At 45.6% G+C, this 16,059-nt stretch overlaps 1 protein-coding gene across 1 annotated transcript in view; it reads left to right on the top strand.

The window, feature by feature from the left end:
• Positions 1-15,621, top strand: part of HEATR3 (HEAT repeat containing 3) — a 30,159-nt gene extending 14,538 nt beyond the window's left edge. The window contains exons 9-13 of the mRNA XM_023530671.1: positions 441-675; positions 5,761-5,849; positions 11,135-11,281; positions 12,058-12,234; positions 14,863-15,621. Coding sequence (XP_023386439.1) covers positions 441-675; positions 5,761-5,849; positions 11,135-11,281; positions 12,058-12,234; positions 14,863-14,985 — 771 coding nt within the window. The 3' untranslated portion in view covers positions 14,986-15,621. The remainder of the gene's footprint in view (positions 1-440; positions 676-5,760; positions 5,850-11,134; positions 11,282-12,057; positions 12,235-14,862) is intronic.
• Positions 15,622-16,059: the final 438 nt, after the last annotated feature.

The following is a 16,059-nucleotide window of genomic DNA, read 5'->3' as shown; positions in this document are numbered from 1 at the left end:
TTAGAGTTCGGGGACAGGTAACACTGACCCAACCGCGTGTGGAGGTAAGCGTACGTCAGGGCAAACCTGTGAGGAAAAGCAAAGAATGTTTGCCATGAAAGTTGGGGTCGTGGTGACCTTTAGGAGTCAGGGAGGTGGGGCATGACAGGAAAGGCATGGGGGGCTGTGGGGTGCCAGCAGCATCCATGTCTTACCTGGGCGCATGGAGTTTGCTTTATAAACTGTTAACTGTATATGTGTTGAAGCGCCTTACGTAGACACGTCATGTTTCACAATTAAAAATAACTCAAGTTAACGCCATGTGTAGAAGTTTCTCTAAAGCGGATCCCTATGACTCAAAAGCAAGCTGAGCCACAGGGGCCTGGAGCGCTGCAGCGGTTCGATTTGGTCGGTTGACCGTTCGCCTTCGGGCGCTCGGCTCACTGCCTCCGACCTGCTGACAGACGCTCCCGGTTGGAACCGAAGCCGAGGTTGCCGTTGGTGCTGGGTGGCGTGGGGTCACCGCTAGAGAAACCGCGTTTTCCGGCTTCCTTTCCAGAATGAGCACTGTTCAGTGCAGAGCCCTCGTGTGTCTCCAGAGTCTCGTGTCCCTCCTGGATGTGGAGCATCTGGGCGGAGCGCCAGCCCTCCAGGCTCTTGTACAGCATCTGTCACAACTGCTCTTTTCTCAGCCAGGTAAGCCTTCGGGCCCGATTGCGAAAGACTGCTCAGGTGGAACAGTTTTGGAGGGGCAGAAACGTGGACTTTGTGCCTCGTTTGTCTTCCAGCCTCCAGCAGCCTCTCCAGCGCTGTCGTGTACTCACAGCTGCCTGTGTCATAGAGTCAGAACAAGGCATGCGGGCCAGTCTCTGGGCTATAGTTTTCTTTTTTATTAAAATTGTTTCCATCCAGTTATGTCAGACCAATTAAGACTGAATCACAGATGTTGTGTTAGGTCTTATTAACATATTTGGGTAGTTATTTTTCTTAAATATAAAACCATTTGATTTGCGTTTGACCGGCCAGTACACATACGCGTTACAGAATTCACGGGTTATTAGAGGGTGCGAAGCGGGCAGCTTTGCTCCTCTTTCGTGCATGACCCAGTTCCTCTCCCAGAGTCGGTCACTCTTACCAGTTTCTCGTGTCTTCTTCCAGAGAGATCCTTGATATGAAAGCGCACGTGCTTTTCAGGCAAGTGGCAGACTGCCACGCACACGAGTGTACGCCTTCCTTTTCCGAACGCATCTCTGTTCAGACACCTTTGCGTAGGAAGAGCTGAATCTCCAATCTGCAGGTCTCTGATATGGAATCGTTCCATTGTAGACCAAAAGCCAGGCAGAAATCCTCGGTAGTTAACTGTTCTCTCTAGCGATCTGCGCGAGGTGTGACGTGCTCTCCTCACAGGTTTTTGTGTTCGTGGTAGAATCTCGGCGTGGCCACTTCAGACGTTAGAAGCTCAAACCAGACAGAGAGTGTTATGGAAAGAGGTGTCTTTTTGGGGGATCTTCTCCATTTTTTTCGCGCCCGTGTGTGTGTGTGTGTGTGTTGTTTTTTTTTCTCTTTTTTTTTTTGTTTTTTGGGGTTTTTTTGGAGGATAACCTTGAAAATAGATAGTATTCGCTTTCTGCACTAGAATCTACTCAGCAAATGAGATATGACTCCATTGTGCTACATTCAGTGTATTATTCTTGTATTTCATTGTAAACTGTTATCACTTCTCTTTCTCAGACATGACAATAAGTCCAAGAGTTGAAACTTTTAAAAGATCAAGATACGATCGCTTTTGACTAAATACGCGTTTCTGCATAAACGTCCCTTTAAGAGTTGGTCCCCAGACTGCTTTGCAGTCTTACATCAAGTTCATGAGAAGTGCTGTATGATGAATGGAGTGTGTTTTAGAAGTTGTAGATTAATTTTTAAAAAATAAGTAACTGTTTAGAAACCCCTGTACAGTTACGTTCTTTCTCTTCTGACCCTTTAACATTTGTCAGTTCAGCGACGTAGTTTGCACGTGGTCTCAGGCTGTGCATTCTTTAGCTGGCGTGGTCCCATGAAAGCCATGCCCAGCCAGTGCTGGCCCCGTCCCATTCAAGGCTGGGCCTGGGCAGCCTCCGTGGCACAGGGGTGGCCCGTCAGTGCGAGTGGGCCAGGTGACGGCTGTTGCTTCGTGTTTCTCTCCCAGCCTTATGAACCTGGACGCGATCTGGACGGCTAGGGCGGGGCCAGGGGTATCTGACTCTTGCTGGAGTTCTGGCTCCCATCAGCTGGGCAGGATTTCCTGTCCACCCATTCACACGGGTTCCCTGAAGGGAGCAGGGCCAAAGCGGGGTCTCAGTCAGCAGGGCCTCCCCAAGCCTCTTCTGCTTCAAAGCCCTGCCTGACCCTAGGGAACCGCACCTGCCCTAGTCCACGAGTTGCCATCTCTTGCCTCTGGGCCTTTCTCAGTCTAATCGAGGAACCACAAGCCCCATCCTCAGCCTGCACGCAGTTTGTTTCATGCACTGTCCTGTGCCTGCACCTCACAGGAAACACTCAGGTGTGTTTCTGCCGGTTCCGCTGGCTCTCTGTGGTCACTGATGTTTGCACATTCGTTACCTGGGAAGATCATGGGAAAACCGTACCACACTGAGCCTTGGAGAAATGGTGGAAAGTTTCTGAATCGTGGGGAAATATAATTAAATATTCTGATTTTTAAATAAGTTCTAAATTCATGGCTATTCTTGATAGAACGTTTTCTTACTAGAATGAAATTTTTGATAAAGGACAATGGCTTCTATTTAGAGGTGCTATTAATAGTGGAAAGTTTAAAGGGTAACCACTTATATTTAGAGGTGATATTCTAACATAGGCCTTCATTTGGGATTTTTTAGATAACGTGAATCTCTGGGTTCTGTATGGATATTGTGAACCATCACTGGAGAATTAGGCGGGGAGAAGGGGGCTAAATTTCTCTGCTTTTTGTGTTACCGTGATTGAGAGTTCAAAGTATGAGGATCAAATGGCTCTAAGTTGTTTTAATTTTCATGCTAAAATACAGTTCTAAATAGTTACATACCTACGTTATGTTTGTGGTTGACATTAGAGATAAAAGGAAAAAGTTTTTAGTAGAATCTGGTCCTTCCATTTAAAGCACTAATATCAGTGTCCCCTTCATTAAAAACTACTGATCTTTAGAGCATTAAGAAACATTTCGCCATGTTGTATTTTCAGACTGGGACAAACTCTGTGCTCTGTTGTGTGGGATCTAAAATCACTCTTTCCCCAGCTTTGGGGGAGTGAGTAGTTCTTTTTCGTTATAATGCTAATAGCACATCTCCTGGAACATGTGTTCTGTTCCCTATCAGAACACTGAAAATCAGTCTGAAAATTTCTCCTAAATAAGTTCGTGGCCTGATTACTTGTGGGTTGGTAATTACTTACATGCTACAGATTCTTAGATGCTGTACAGACTCGTCGAAGGGAAAGACATTTCGAATCATCTCTTTTGTTTAACTTCTTTTGACATTTACTTAATTTCTTTGAAAATACCACGTGCGTTGACCTTTCGCTGAGAATCTGTCAGAAAGGCAAGGCGGTTTGAAATTCCTTTCCCAACTTCGGATAAATGATGAGATGTGAATTAAATAAAAATCGCTCAAATATTTTCCTTAATTTAGGGGAAGGATTAGCTGCACATAATGTGAAACTTGTAGTGTAGTATAGAGTAGGGTTTTGAATCTAAGGTCATGATGAAGACTGGAGGACAAAAAAATTGATTCTGAAATGTGTTCTGGTTTGCATTTGGTTTTCCATGGCTTGTTTTATGTGCAATTCACGTATTTCTAGGGCTACACCTATAACTTTGATAAAAAATAAGTACAATTTACATTTCAGAGCCAGTGTGGTGACTTCTTGAAATTTAACAGTAACAACTCTAGACCAGTGTTTGCCTGTTCGGGATAAGGTTTTATGGGTTCGGCATTATTACCCCATCTTCCTGGGGCGGAAGTGGAGGTTTAGGGAGGTTAAGGATCTTGGTCAAGGTCGTCCATTCTTTTAGCATGCATTTATTCAACACTTACCTTATGCCATCCACGGTCTAGGTCCACGGGACTCGGGCGTGAGCAAGACAGGCTGCTCAGCTCATGGAGCTTGCTGTCCCGTGTCGTAAAAATTTCACGTAGTTTCAGCTATGGAAGAAAAAGTAGAATGGTGTAAGATATGCCGCCACGTTAGGCAGGTTAGTGTGGAAAGGCCTCTGACCAGGGGACACTTCTCAAAATGAAGTCAGAGGTCACGTGGTGTCAGAGGCAGACTTCTACCGCAAGTCTTTCTGATCCCAAATTATACTAGTGTTGCTTTGTGATGCTTACAGGAAATCTCTACTTCTGTAAACAATAAGTATCTGAAAATGAGAGAGCCAAAAAAATATAGTAAGTGTCAAATCAGATTTCTGCAGGCCACCCCTCCGGGCAGCCTCCCAAGGGATGTTGGAATCTTTGTAGGGCCCCAGGCATCATGGGACAGGAAGCCGAGGTGTCCGTTGCTACATAATAAATCACCCCGAAACTTTGTGGCCTAAAACAACAATCGTGTGTTGTTTCTCATGATGCCTGTAGGTCGGGAGTTTAGACAGCGCAGTGGAGGTTTGTCTCTGTCCCCGTCTAGGCCAGTGTCTGCAGGAATTTTGTCATTGTGCTGTGGGGGCTGTTGCTGGGATCGAGGGCGGGTGCCAGGGGCACTGCTGAACACCCTGCAGTGCGCAGGTGACCCCGCCCACATGACAGAGAGTGACCTGGCCCAGAGCGTCACTCGCGCTGAGGTTGAGAAACCCTGGCCTAGGGCCTCTGTCTGCAAACTAGAGCCGGAGTCATCTGGACCCTTGTTCAGTCACATGTTCATCAGCCAGAACACCCACACACGACCTGGGCTTCCTCATCATGTGGCGCTGGCTGCCACGGGCCAGAGTCTAGAGCACAAGCACACATGCGAGTCGGCGGGGATCATGTTGCCTCCTACAACCTAGCCTGTCGCTTTTTTATGTTCTCTTGGTCGAGAAAGTCACGGAGTCCCACCTGGATTTAAGGGAACGGAAATAGAGTCCACATCCTTGTGGGAAGTGGCTGGTTTCTGGATGATCGTGCTGGACTGGAAATACTGTTGTGGCTAATTTGGAAAATAGAATGTAACACCCTGTCAGTTGCTGTCCCTTCCCACTGCAGCTCAGGGAGCCGACCCGCCTCGGCGGCACACTCCCTTCTGTAGGACCGCTTTAGCACGTTCGCGTATTGCTGCTGTTCTGTTTGTCCTCTGTGGAAAGAAGGGACAGTACAAGAAGAGTGGCAGCAAGCAGGAGTGAGACGGGAGAGGCGCAGTGGCCTGGCCCCGCTCACGGGTGGGTCTCGTTGGCGAGGGAGCCCTCCGATTTGAGAGAGGACTCCGCCCTCGTCTGCCCAGCATCACGGTGATGGTGACGAGTTTTGAAAAGCAGAATTCAGTCTACAGAGCAGGTTTATCGTGCACTAAAGTGGGAGTCAGATGGGACCCAGCGCCTGGAGGCCCAGGACTGTCTGTCGAGCACGCCCTCGTCGAGACTGCTTCAGCCGGAGTTGTCTTTCGAACTCAAGTGTACGGTTCACAGCGGGTGGTTTACTAGACATTTTGGCTTAAATCTCAAAAGATTTTATTGTAAGAGTATGTATTAACATTTAACATGCTTTTGTATTGATTCTGTTTCTTTTTCTACAAAATAATCTGTCTCAGAGAAAGACAAATTTATATTTCACTGTTGTGTTTCAGATTTTGCAAAGCATGTTGATTTTCTAGAAGCCATAAGCAGTGCGTTGAGGGCCCTTTTGCAAACAATGGCCTCCGAAAACATTTCTCAGGTAAGTTAAAATTTTTCATGTGAAACTGACAGTCTGTACTGTGAAGGCAAGATTCATTACTTAACTGTTTTTTTAAGTTTTTATTTCTGTAAGAGGAGTAATCCGTGATTCTTATTAAAAAAAAAAAATGCTTAAAGTCGAAAGTAACATCTCCCCGCCCACTGCCACGGGCACACACTCAGATTTTTTTCATTAATGTAACTTCTTATTTGACATAGACGTTGTAAATATTTTCTGTGAGTGTCATTTGTCTTTTTAAAAAACACTTTATTACAGAAATCTGCAAGCATGTCCTCCTGGTTCTCATAGTGACGCATCTGCACCTCGGTATAGGTGTCCTACCGCTTTCATTTTTCCCTTTTCATTCAGGAAGCGTTCAGACATTCCCGAAAGCAAAGTAGCGGGACCTCGCTATAAGTAAAGACCACGGGGCGGCGCCGCGTGCCAGCACCGGGCCTCAGCGCCTTCTCCCCATCCTGTCCATGCTTTGTTGATCTCCCCCACATTTTCGCTTTTACTTCCTGCAGTAGTTTAAAGCAGATCATATGTTTTTCCCATAAATATTTTATTATGTACTTCATTTTGTCTGAGACAGGAAACAAACTTTAAAATACCATTGCCCAAAACCCCAGATTAACAGATATTTCTGAGTTATCATTTGATGTAGAGTCTGAGTTTAGTTTTCCCTGATCGCTTTAAAAATGTCTTTTTCAAATGGTTTGTTCAAATGAGACTCTCAGCCAGAGCCACGCGTTGCTGTTGGTTGATGTTATTTTCTTAACGGCTTGATTGAGATTTAATTCACATACCACATAATTCACCCACTTAAAATGTGCAATTCAGTGGTTTTTAATATATTCCCAGGTTCTTCAATCTGTTCATCTGTGACGTTCCCCAACCCACCCCCTTTGCCATACTGTGTATTCATTGAAGAAGCTGTGATTTGTCCTGTACAGTTTTCCCCATTCTCACACTTGGCTGGTTTGTCACAGTGGCATTGTTTAACGTGTCCCTCTGTCTCTCATATTTCTATAAACTGGGGAAGTTTATAGGAAATAGTTATGAGTGAAATCTATGATTTGCTTTAATAACTCCAGGAAGGGTGTAGAGCCTTAATTAGTCTCAGGATCAGATATTTTTGGCAGGAATAATTCAGAGTGCTGTATGTTTTCTACTTTTATATCATAAGTCATGTGATGCTATAACATAGCGATATTAAGATTGATCAGTGCATTCTCTCCGTGGTTGTAGCAACCAGTGGTCCTTGTTGTCCAGACCCACTTTATTAGGAGCTGCAGAAGGGGGATAGCCTAAGTTTTTCATTTCTTTGACATTCTAGCCATGATTTTTTACAAATAAGAACTTTCGGTCTCATGAATTATTTGGTAATTTTGAAATAAAGTTCATACCAAAAAAGATAGGAGTGTGTGATTCACCATTCACCACCCTCTTTTTTCCAGAGTGATGATTGCTGCCCTAGCAGTCTTGAAAAGTGACCAGCGAAGTTTTTTTTTTTTTAAAGTATAATTATGAACTCGTGGGTTTTTATATGTTTATTTCATTCCATTATAGTCATTGTTTTTGATGCAAAAATTGCATTATTTTTAGATAGTAGGAGTCTCCTCAAGTTGGTGCCTGTTTCTCTTTTACATGAAGAGTATAGTTTCTGAAAGCTTTTTACATAGCTTTTGATTATAGAATTGTATCTTTTTTGTGCTGGCAACTTTGCTTCTTAGAGACATTAAAACGATCATTTGCTCATACTCCAGGTGGTACTTAACAGTTTCAAAATAAAATGCCGCACCGCTGAGTGCAGCTTACGATTTCATTGTGATTCTTCCTGTCCGTAGGAGACATCCCTCCAGGACTGCAGTCAGGTGGCTGTTTTAAAGTTGCTTAGAAGAATTCTTGTGGCTTGTTATAAAGTTGTTTCAGCTTTTTCTTTTTTTTTGGAAGAGTTTTTTTTTGTTTGCTTTAAGTTTTTAAGTTATACAAAATGTACAGTTTTAGAGCTAACACTGGAATGATATGTTCAGAGAAAGACATGGTATATACATACAATGGAATATTATTCAGCTTTAAAAAGGAATGAAATTTCTCATACGTAATACGATGCGGTGAAGCGGGAAGACATCGCGCCAGGTGACATGAACCAGACACAGGAGGACAACTTGTACGATTCCACTTAGGCACCTGGAAGGGACAGAAAGTAGAACAGTGGTCAGCAGGGGCTGGGGGAAGGGGGAGGAGGGAGTCACTGTGCGGCGGGGACAGTCCGAGGTGACTGAAGAGTTCTGGAGGTGGAGGGTAGTGGTGCCTCACAGCAGTGCGAAGGTGCTTGTGCCACCGAACCACGGTTTAGTTTAGCTGGTGACTTGTGTGTGCCGTGAACTGCCCCACCCAAAAAAGCTGTGCTCAGAGGGGTCTGGCTTCGTCCCTTTGCCCTCGTCTTTCCTTTCCACTGTCGATAATCGTCCTTTTCAGTTTTTGACTTTTTGTTGTTTTTTGAAAACATCAGCAAATACGTACGTATACGTTTACGTTTCACCCCTTAAAGGGAGCGCGTCCGCACCCTGCTCCCTTCTCCCTCGTGGGTCGTCGTGGCGCACAGTTAGCTTCTTGTTTCTTTTTTACAGCTTCATATCACTCCGTTGCGTAGCTGCCCATGTTTATTCAGCCTGCCTGTTATGTCAGATACTGAGTAGTTTCCAGCCTTTTGCTGTTAGAAACAGAACCGCAGTGAACAGCTCTCCTACAGGTGTTGTTTTGTTTTTTGTCTTTGTGCCTTTGGGAGGGATCCCTCGCAGCGCACTCGCTGAGTCAGAGAGTAGATGGATTTGTCGTTCTTCTGGGTGCTGAGCCATCTCGACTCCCCACCAGTAGTGTCTAACAGTAGTGTTTGCCGGTTTGATAGCTGGGAGATTACATCTCATTTTTCATTTGCATCTCTCTCACTTCAGGGAGGTCAGCATCTTTGTGTGTTCGAAGAGCCTTTGCATTTCTCTTGCTGTCACTGTCCCTATCTTTTGCCAGTTTGGGTCTTGTCCTTGTTTGTATATGAGAGCAAATCGAGTGAGGTGGAAACTTTTGGGCCGGGGGAGCCCAGTGGTCTGCGTGTTACCAGGTTCTCCAGAAGGTTCGGGAACACTGGGGTTCGGGAACCACTGTGCTAAACCGTCCTCACTGCTCCCCTTTCAAAACCCTCATTCCGATCAGCATGTCGTTAGCCCGTACCGTCCACCTCTTTTGGTTCCGTGAGGTCCCGCTGTCGGGCTCCACCCTTCTCCAGCCCTGTCGGGGTCCCCGCGAGTCCACACTCCACGTAGGTGCCCCGTCCGGTAGCCTGGCTCCGGGGCACATGGCCGCGTCTTCTCCCATGGGCGCTCGTGGCCACCTCTCTGCGGCACGCGTCCCACACTTTGTCTCGCTCCAGAGCTTAATGGGACTGTCTGGTGTTCTGCTGTTTAATATAGTGCATGCTTTGGGCTTCTAACGTGTTCTTTAAAAGAGAAATCTAGGGTGGCTCCATAGCATAGCGGTCAGCATGTCTGCTTTGCACACAGAAGGTCCTGGGTTCGCGCCCCAGGTGGAGCCACAGACCATAGCCTGGGTGCGCCAGGCCCCGGGTGAGCCAGGTCCCCTGAGTTTGCCAGGCCTTGGGTGCATGTCGCGAGCGTGTGGGAGGAGACGCTCCGTCTTCAGAAATCCAGTTCTTAAGGGGAGACGGCAACATTCGTAGGTCAGGGGTAGAAGTTGGGGTGGAGGGGCGGGATTAAAGAGGGGAATTAAAAAAATTAATAAATAAATAAAAAAGAAATCTCTGTATGTTTGAGGGTTTTTTCCAAGAACATAACTTTTGACTCTCGATTTCTGTGGGGACGGTGGCGCTGCCTGGCCTGTGGGTGGCTATCGAGAGGATTAGAAAACCCCGCCCCGTGGGGCCCGTAGGGACGTGAAGTATTTTCACTGCTTTTCCACGATGTTCAGGCGGGAATTTGCGGGGTCAGTCGGATGTTCGAAAGCAGTCACTCCAAGCCGAGGCTCGGTTAACGGTGAACTATCCGCGTAGCCCGAGACCATCAGTGCCCAGGTCGGCTGTGTGTTGGCAGGAGCGTCGGATGTCACGGCCAGGGGGACAGCACCAGGTTGGCGTCCAGCGGCCCTGCTTCCCTGTCTTGTGCTTCCCTCGCGGGTCTGTTCACGTCGCCAGCTTACGTCTGGGGCCGAACCTGTAACGGTGCAGCTCACCCTCTTCACACGGGCCTCGTCCTGGCCATGAGGGATCCCTAGTTTGTGAAACTTCCTTTCGGTAGAGTGTTTTCTGGAAAACCTGGGCGTATGTGCTGTTGTTACCTTTAGAGCTGGCCGGAGCAGGGCAGGTGATTCAGAAGTTAGTGTGACGGGTTAGAGCTGCTCAGCGTTTCTGTGTATGACGATCACTCAAATTTAGTGAGTGCTTTGTATGCGGTATTTAGCACCGCTGGGAGGTGACTTTTGTCCTGAGTTACTGCCGGGGAGGTAGAAGATTTAGTGGGGCGGAGTGAGTGCGGGGCAGTAAATAGCGGAGCTGGGACTTGAACCCAGGATGTCCCAGGCCCCTCGTCACCACACTGCTCCGCTGTCACTGCGCCCGCACGTGTCCTCATTAGCTTGAGGCGGAAAGCATCGCCATGTGGACGAACCACTGTGGAGCTGAATGATTTACCATCACACACATATCTCAGAGTCAGTTTCTACCTTGTATGTAGTCAGCCAACTTTTATTAAAGCTACATGGTCCTATTTACATTTTGAAAACGTTTTTTATGATCAGCGTTAAAAAGAAATTAGAATCTCTTTAGTCTGTACCTCTGAATGAAAGTCTCATTCAGATGCAGCTAATAGGAACTGAAGCCCCTTTGACAGGCTCATGGCTCCGAGAGATTGAATAATGACAGGGACATGAACAGGCCTCCTCTTAGCTCTGAATGAGCAGCTGCATTTGGGACTGATTAGAAAATGTGGTAACTTCTGTGCTGAGAACGGTCGCTCTTAGAGCCGAGCAGCCCGCAGAAGCGGTTCCTGTCCCGTGTCATGGGTGGTCAGTCCCGTGTCGTGGTGGTCAGTCCCGGGTCGCAGTGGTCAGTCCCGTGTCGCGGTGGTCAGTCCCGGGTTGCGGGTGGTCAGTCCCGGGTCGCGGGTGGTCAGTCCCGTGTCACGGTTGGTCAGTCCCGTGTCACGGTGGTCAGTCCCAGGTCGCGGTGGTCCCACATTCTCCCCTGGAAATACTGTCGCCTTCCCTTTCAGCAGTGTGTGACTCCCGATCAGCTGATGACACTGTGTGAAGCAGGCATCCTCAGCAGCAGCGTCGGGGTCAGAGTGAACGTGGTCAGTATCTTGGGGATCACTGGCAGCGTCCTAGCCAGAGAAGATGGCACGCTTGAAACTCTTAAGGTAAAGCAGCCTGCTTCCGACCTGACATGCTGACTAACTGGGAGTGGGGAGCCTGACTGTCGAGGTGGGGGTTTCTGAAACCTCCATGGATAGCGAGAAGAAATCGTTAAGAGGTTGGTTACTGAGCTATCCTCGTAAAATACGCCCTTTGGCTTGATCTGACTACGTGAATTGGATAGAGACTGGAAAAGCTGAGTCGCATTTGGTCATTTAATTTTACTCCAGAGATCCTTTTTCCCAAATAAACTCGTCTTCAGTGAGAGGCCAAGTTCAGAACTGTTAAAACCTGCCTCTGCTGTGGCACGACACACCTGTGCGTCATCTCGTCCTGCTGCTGCCGGAGCCTCCAGCCACCTTCGTCCCACACTGGGCTGGCAGGTTCTGCAGAACCGCACAGTTTGTGGTGACGCCACGGTGCGACTCACCGGGAACTCGGCACGGCGCTTCCCGATAATGTTTCTGTGCATTTCCACATGAGGAAAGCCTTTCTGAGGGACGTAGAAGGGAAAATGGATAATTTTCTAAATCTTTAACATTTTGGATCTTATTTTATTTAAGTTTATAAATTCGAATACATTTCTTTTATCCTGCTTACATTATACTTGGTATATTATAAACATATGTTAAGTTTAAATTTTAGACTTTTAAAAGTTTTAATTTTTTTCCCTGGCATTTTTATATAAAACATTATGCATAAATTACTGCCACCTTTAAAGCCGGTCCTTTGAAAACCAACCTTAGAACCATGGCTGATGACAGTGTTTTGTCGACTCCAGACCATTGGGTGCTTTCTGCTTGAGGTCGCCACGAGAGACCCTTCCCTCGTCGTGGCGGGAGAAGCTCTGGACGCTCTCTTCGATGTGTTCGCGGATGGCAGGGAAGCCGAAAGGGCCTCCGTGCAGATCAAGCTGTTGCCTGCTCTGAAAGAGTTCCAGCCCGTCTTCAAGGCGAAGGTGCGTGGTCGTCCGCTCAGGACTGCTCGAGTCCCGGGCCCTCCTGGCGCGCGGTACACCTCGTGCCCGTTCTGCTCCAGCTCTGGCACCTTTCTTTTCAGTCACATCACCGGAGCCCAAGCGGTGCCTGGCGCATCCCTCTATCTTTCAGTTCGGTGATGCCAACGGCACTGCTTACGTGCCAGCCCCACGTCTGCAGCCTGCAAAGCACTTTCACATGTTAACTTTATATCATGTAATAGGTCATAGGTTGATTTCGTTGTCAGGAATATTTCCCTTTGGTGCTCCGATAAAAAGGCACACTCCTGGCTGGTCTGGATCGGAGAATATTTGGAGAACGTAGCCACTTTCATTAGCTGCTTGCTTATTTTGTTGTTTCATCAGAAGCATCGAAGCTAACTTTGAGTCAAAAAATAATTTTCAAAACCTGTTCTGGTGGGGGGTGGGTTGGAGAGAACAACCAGAAATTTCTCATGTGACTCACATATCTATGCGTTTAAGTTCACCATTCTTCTCTTATCTAGATCTCAGTTATTAAATTATTCCGAGAAATAAAAATAGTTGTATTTTTTGCTCTTGGATTTTAAATCCGGCATTCGCTTTTAAAAGCTTTTGATGAAAAATTAGCCTGCTTTTTGTTTTACAATCTTTATAACAAGCTTCTAACAGAATTCAGGTCTCACGGTGAGAACTCTGATAAGTTTGAGGCGAATATGATTATCTAGACATTTAAATTTTCTGAAATTTTTTTAAGGCATAAAAAAGGTTGCATCATATATTATAGTCCCACACGTGTTTTTACTTAACCCCATCTCCTAGCGATACCTCCATCCCAGTACGGGGTGAGGGTCCCCATTGTTAGAGGTTACAGGCCATTCTGAAAAGGGTCTTCGAGGTAAGGAAAAAATATCCCCAATTTCTTTGCGAAGAAAGCAGACGTAGTCACGGCATTGGACTAGAGAGTGGCCCCGACCTCTGGGACGTCTGTCATTCCGATTGATTTTCCTACTTGAATGCACAGCTGTGGTAATGATATGTAATTGTGTTTTCTTTTCTCAAAGATGACAAATCTGTAATGAACAAGTTCTTCGTTAGCCAAGAGGGCAGCCTATAGGTGTCTATTTGAAGTTCCTTTGTGAACGGAGCCACATTGCAATAAAGGGCGCTGTTCGGTGTACATTTAGCCCCCGATTGCACTTGAAAACCAGACAGCACATTTTACTCAAGGTCTTCTCCTGAGCAGTGGTTCTCAAAGTGCCGTGGGCCAGCAGCAGCAGCAGCAGCACCTGGTCACCTGTTGTTACAAAGATAGACACTCAGGCCCACCTCCACACATGCTAAAACCGGATGGGCCACCAGTCTGTTTTTTAACAAGCCATCCCGATGGCACTGTGGCATGCTAAGATCTTGAGAGCCACTGCTCTAGACTACAGGTGAAGTGTAGTTCACAAACCATAAAATTCATTTTTCTGAACTCTCCAGTTTAGTCTTTGTTGCAGTTGTCATTTAAAAGGTGCAAAAACAGTACTTGCCATAAGGGACTGATGTCTGTAATACATGAAGAACTCATGCAACTCAACAACATCAACAGATTTGATTAAGAATGGGAGAGGACCTGAACAGACACTTCCCAAGAAGACATACAGATAGCCAGCAGATATATGAAAAGACACTCAGCCTCACTAGCTATAAGGGAAATGCAGATCAAAGCCCCAGTGAGATACCACCTCACAGCTGTTGGAATCGTTGTCATCAACAGGACAAGTAACAACAAGTTTTGGAGAGGACGTGGACAGTAAGGAACCTTCATGCGCTGCTGGTGGGAGTGGAAATTGGGGCAATGTGGAGGGTCCTCAAAATTTTAAGCATAGAGCTACCGACATGACCCAGCAGTCCTTCTTCTGGGTATCTACTCCAAATTTTTGGAAACACTTATTCGTAAAGATACGTGTAGCCTTATGTTCACCGCAGTAGTATTCACGATGACTGGGACATGGAAACAACCTAAGTGTCTTTCAGCAGATGACTGGATACAGCTGTGGTACATATATACAAGGGACTGATGTTATTCAGGAATAAACGATGAGATGTTGCCATTCGGGACAATGGGTGGACCTGGAGGGCATCGTCCTAGGTGAAATAAGTCAGATGGAAAAGGACAAGAACCACAGGCGATTTCACTCAAGTGGGACATAAAACAAAACAAATGAACAAACAAACTCACAGATACAGACACCAGAATGGTGGTTACCAGAGAGGACGGGGGTGGGCGGAGGATGAAGAGGGTAAAGGGGGTCAAATATCTGGTAGACTAGACTAGACTTTAGGTGGTGAGCGCACACTGCAATATACAGGTGACATATTGTAAATTGTACACTTGAAACATATACTTATTAACCATTGTTACCCCCAGTGAATTGAATTTAATTAAAATAAAAAGTGCACAATCTTAATTTATCTTTATGGCTCACGTACTGTGTATCCTGTTTACCTTGGAAGTGAAAGTGTTTCACCAAGTTCTGGCAGCCATTTTGTTCTGAAAATAAATACACCCAAGGTTAAATGTTTACTTTATTTAAAAGAATTAGTGGTTTATACCAAATCACATATGATTTTTTTTTTTGGCAGATACGAAAAGAAGGAAAGGGTAAATACAGTCCAGATCAGCTGTGTGTTCTTGACAATGTGAAGACGAATTTAAGAAGGTTTGTTGCTTATCAAGAAACTGTTGAAAAAAGACTGACTACTTGAACCATTGAAAGAGAGAGTGATTCTCGCCCCAGAGTGTTCAACATGAAGCAGTCTTTGTATGTTTCCAAAAGTCATTTTCTAATGTCTGTATTCTGTATATTAATTTGAAGTTCCTAAGAACTTCAAAACCTATTCCAAAATTTTTCAAGCTCTGGGATCCGCGTGGCATTTCCAGTGCTCTGAATCAGGTTCCCAGCACGTTTTCATCACTGGAAGCACGAAGAGCAGACACAAAGCGGTCTCAGGCGGGTCTTCGTGAGCAGTGAAGAGGCTTCCAAACAATCACGGTTTGCTCGAATTTCACAAAAAAAGGAAAAATCCAAAGTGTGGTGTGGATGCCCTTATAAGCCAATATCATTTTATATTAGCTCAATTTTTAGAAGAAATATGAAGACAAGCTTTATAAAGTTTTTTGGTATGAAGTACACCAATTGTGTTTACCTTTGTGAAGAAGCGAATGCGTTGAATTTGTATTTCGCTCTTTAGTAGAATGTACTGAATGAGCTAGTGCGATCACCATCGTCTGAGCAAACAGATCTCACTAATTATTGCTCTGTAACAGCTTCACTCCTTGTTTAATTTGATACAGAATAAGAATTAGAAAATATTTTTAAATAAATAACTTGTAAATTGAAAGCTTTGTGTCTTCACAAAATCTTTTTTAAAAGATAACCATATTTACTCCTGGGTGTTTGCGTGCTAGTGGGTACTGCTTTGAATATATGCGAGATGTTAAGGACTCGCATCAGGAGCCTCTAGCATTACTCTCAATATCCTAGAGACTTTGAAAACTAAAACAGTGTTGAGAGAAATTAAAGGAAACGTAAGCGAATGGAGAAATATACCATGTTCATGGACTAGAAGGCGACATTTCTCCCCAAATCAATCTGTAGAGTCAAGGCTATCTCAATCAAAATCCCGTCAGGCCTTTCTATGGAAATTGACCAGCTAATTCTAAACTTACGTGGAAAAGCAAAGGACTTATCTAAAATAACTTTTAAAAAGAACAAAGTTGGAGGACTTACTCTGCCTGACCAAAAGCTTACTATAAAATTATAGGAATCGGGACAGTAT

The sequence above is a fragment of the Pteropus vampyrus genome, unplaced genomic scaffold, assembly GCF_000151845.1.
Source record: "Pteropus vampyrus isolate Shadow unplaced genomic scaffold, Pvam_2.0 Scaffold51, whole genome shotgun sequence".
Lineage (NCBI taxonomy): Eukaryota > Metazoa > Chordata > Mammalia > Chiroptera > Pteropodidae > Pteropus > Pteropus vampyrus.
The sequence above is the reverse complement of the archived record's forward strand: the minus strand, read 5'-3'. Positions and strand labels throughout refer to the sequence as shown.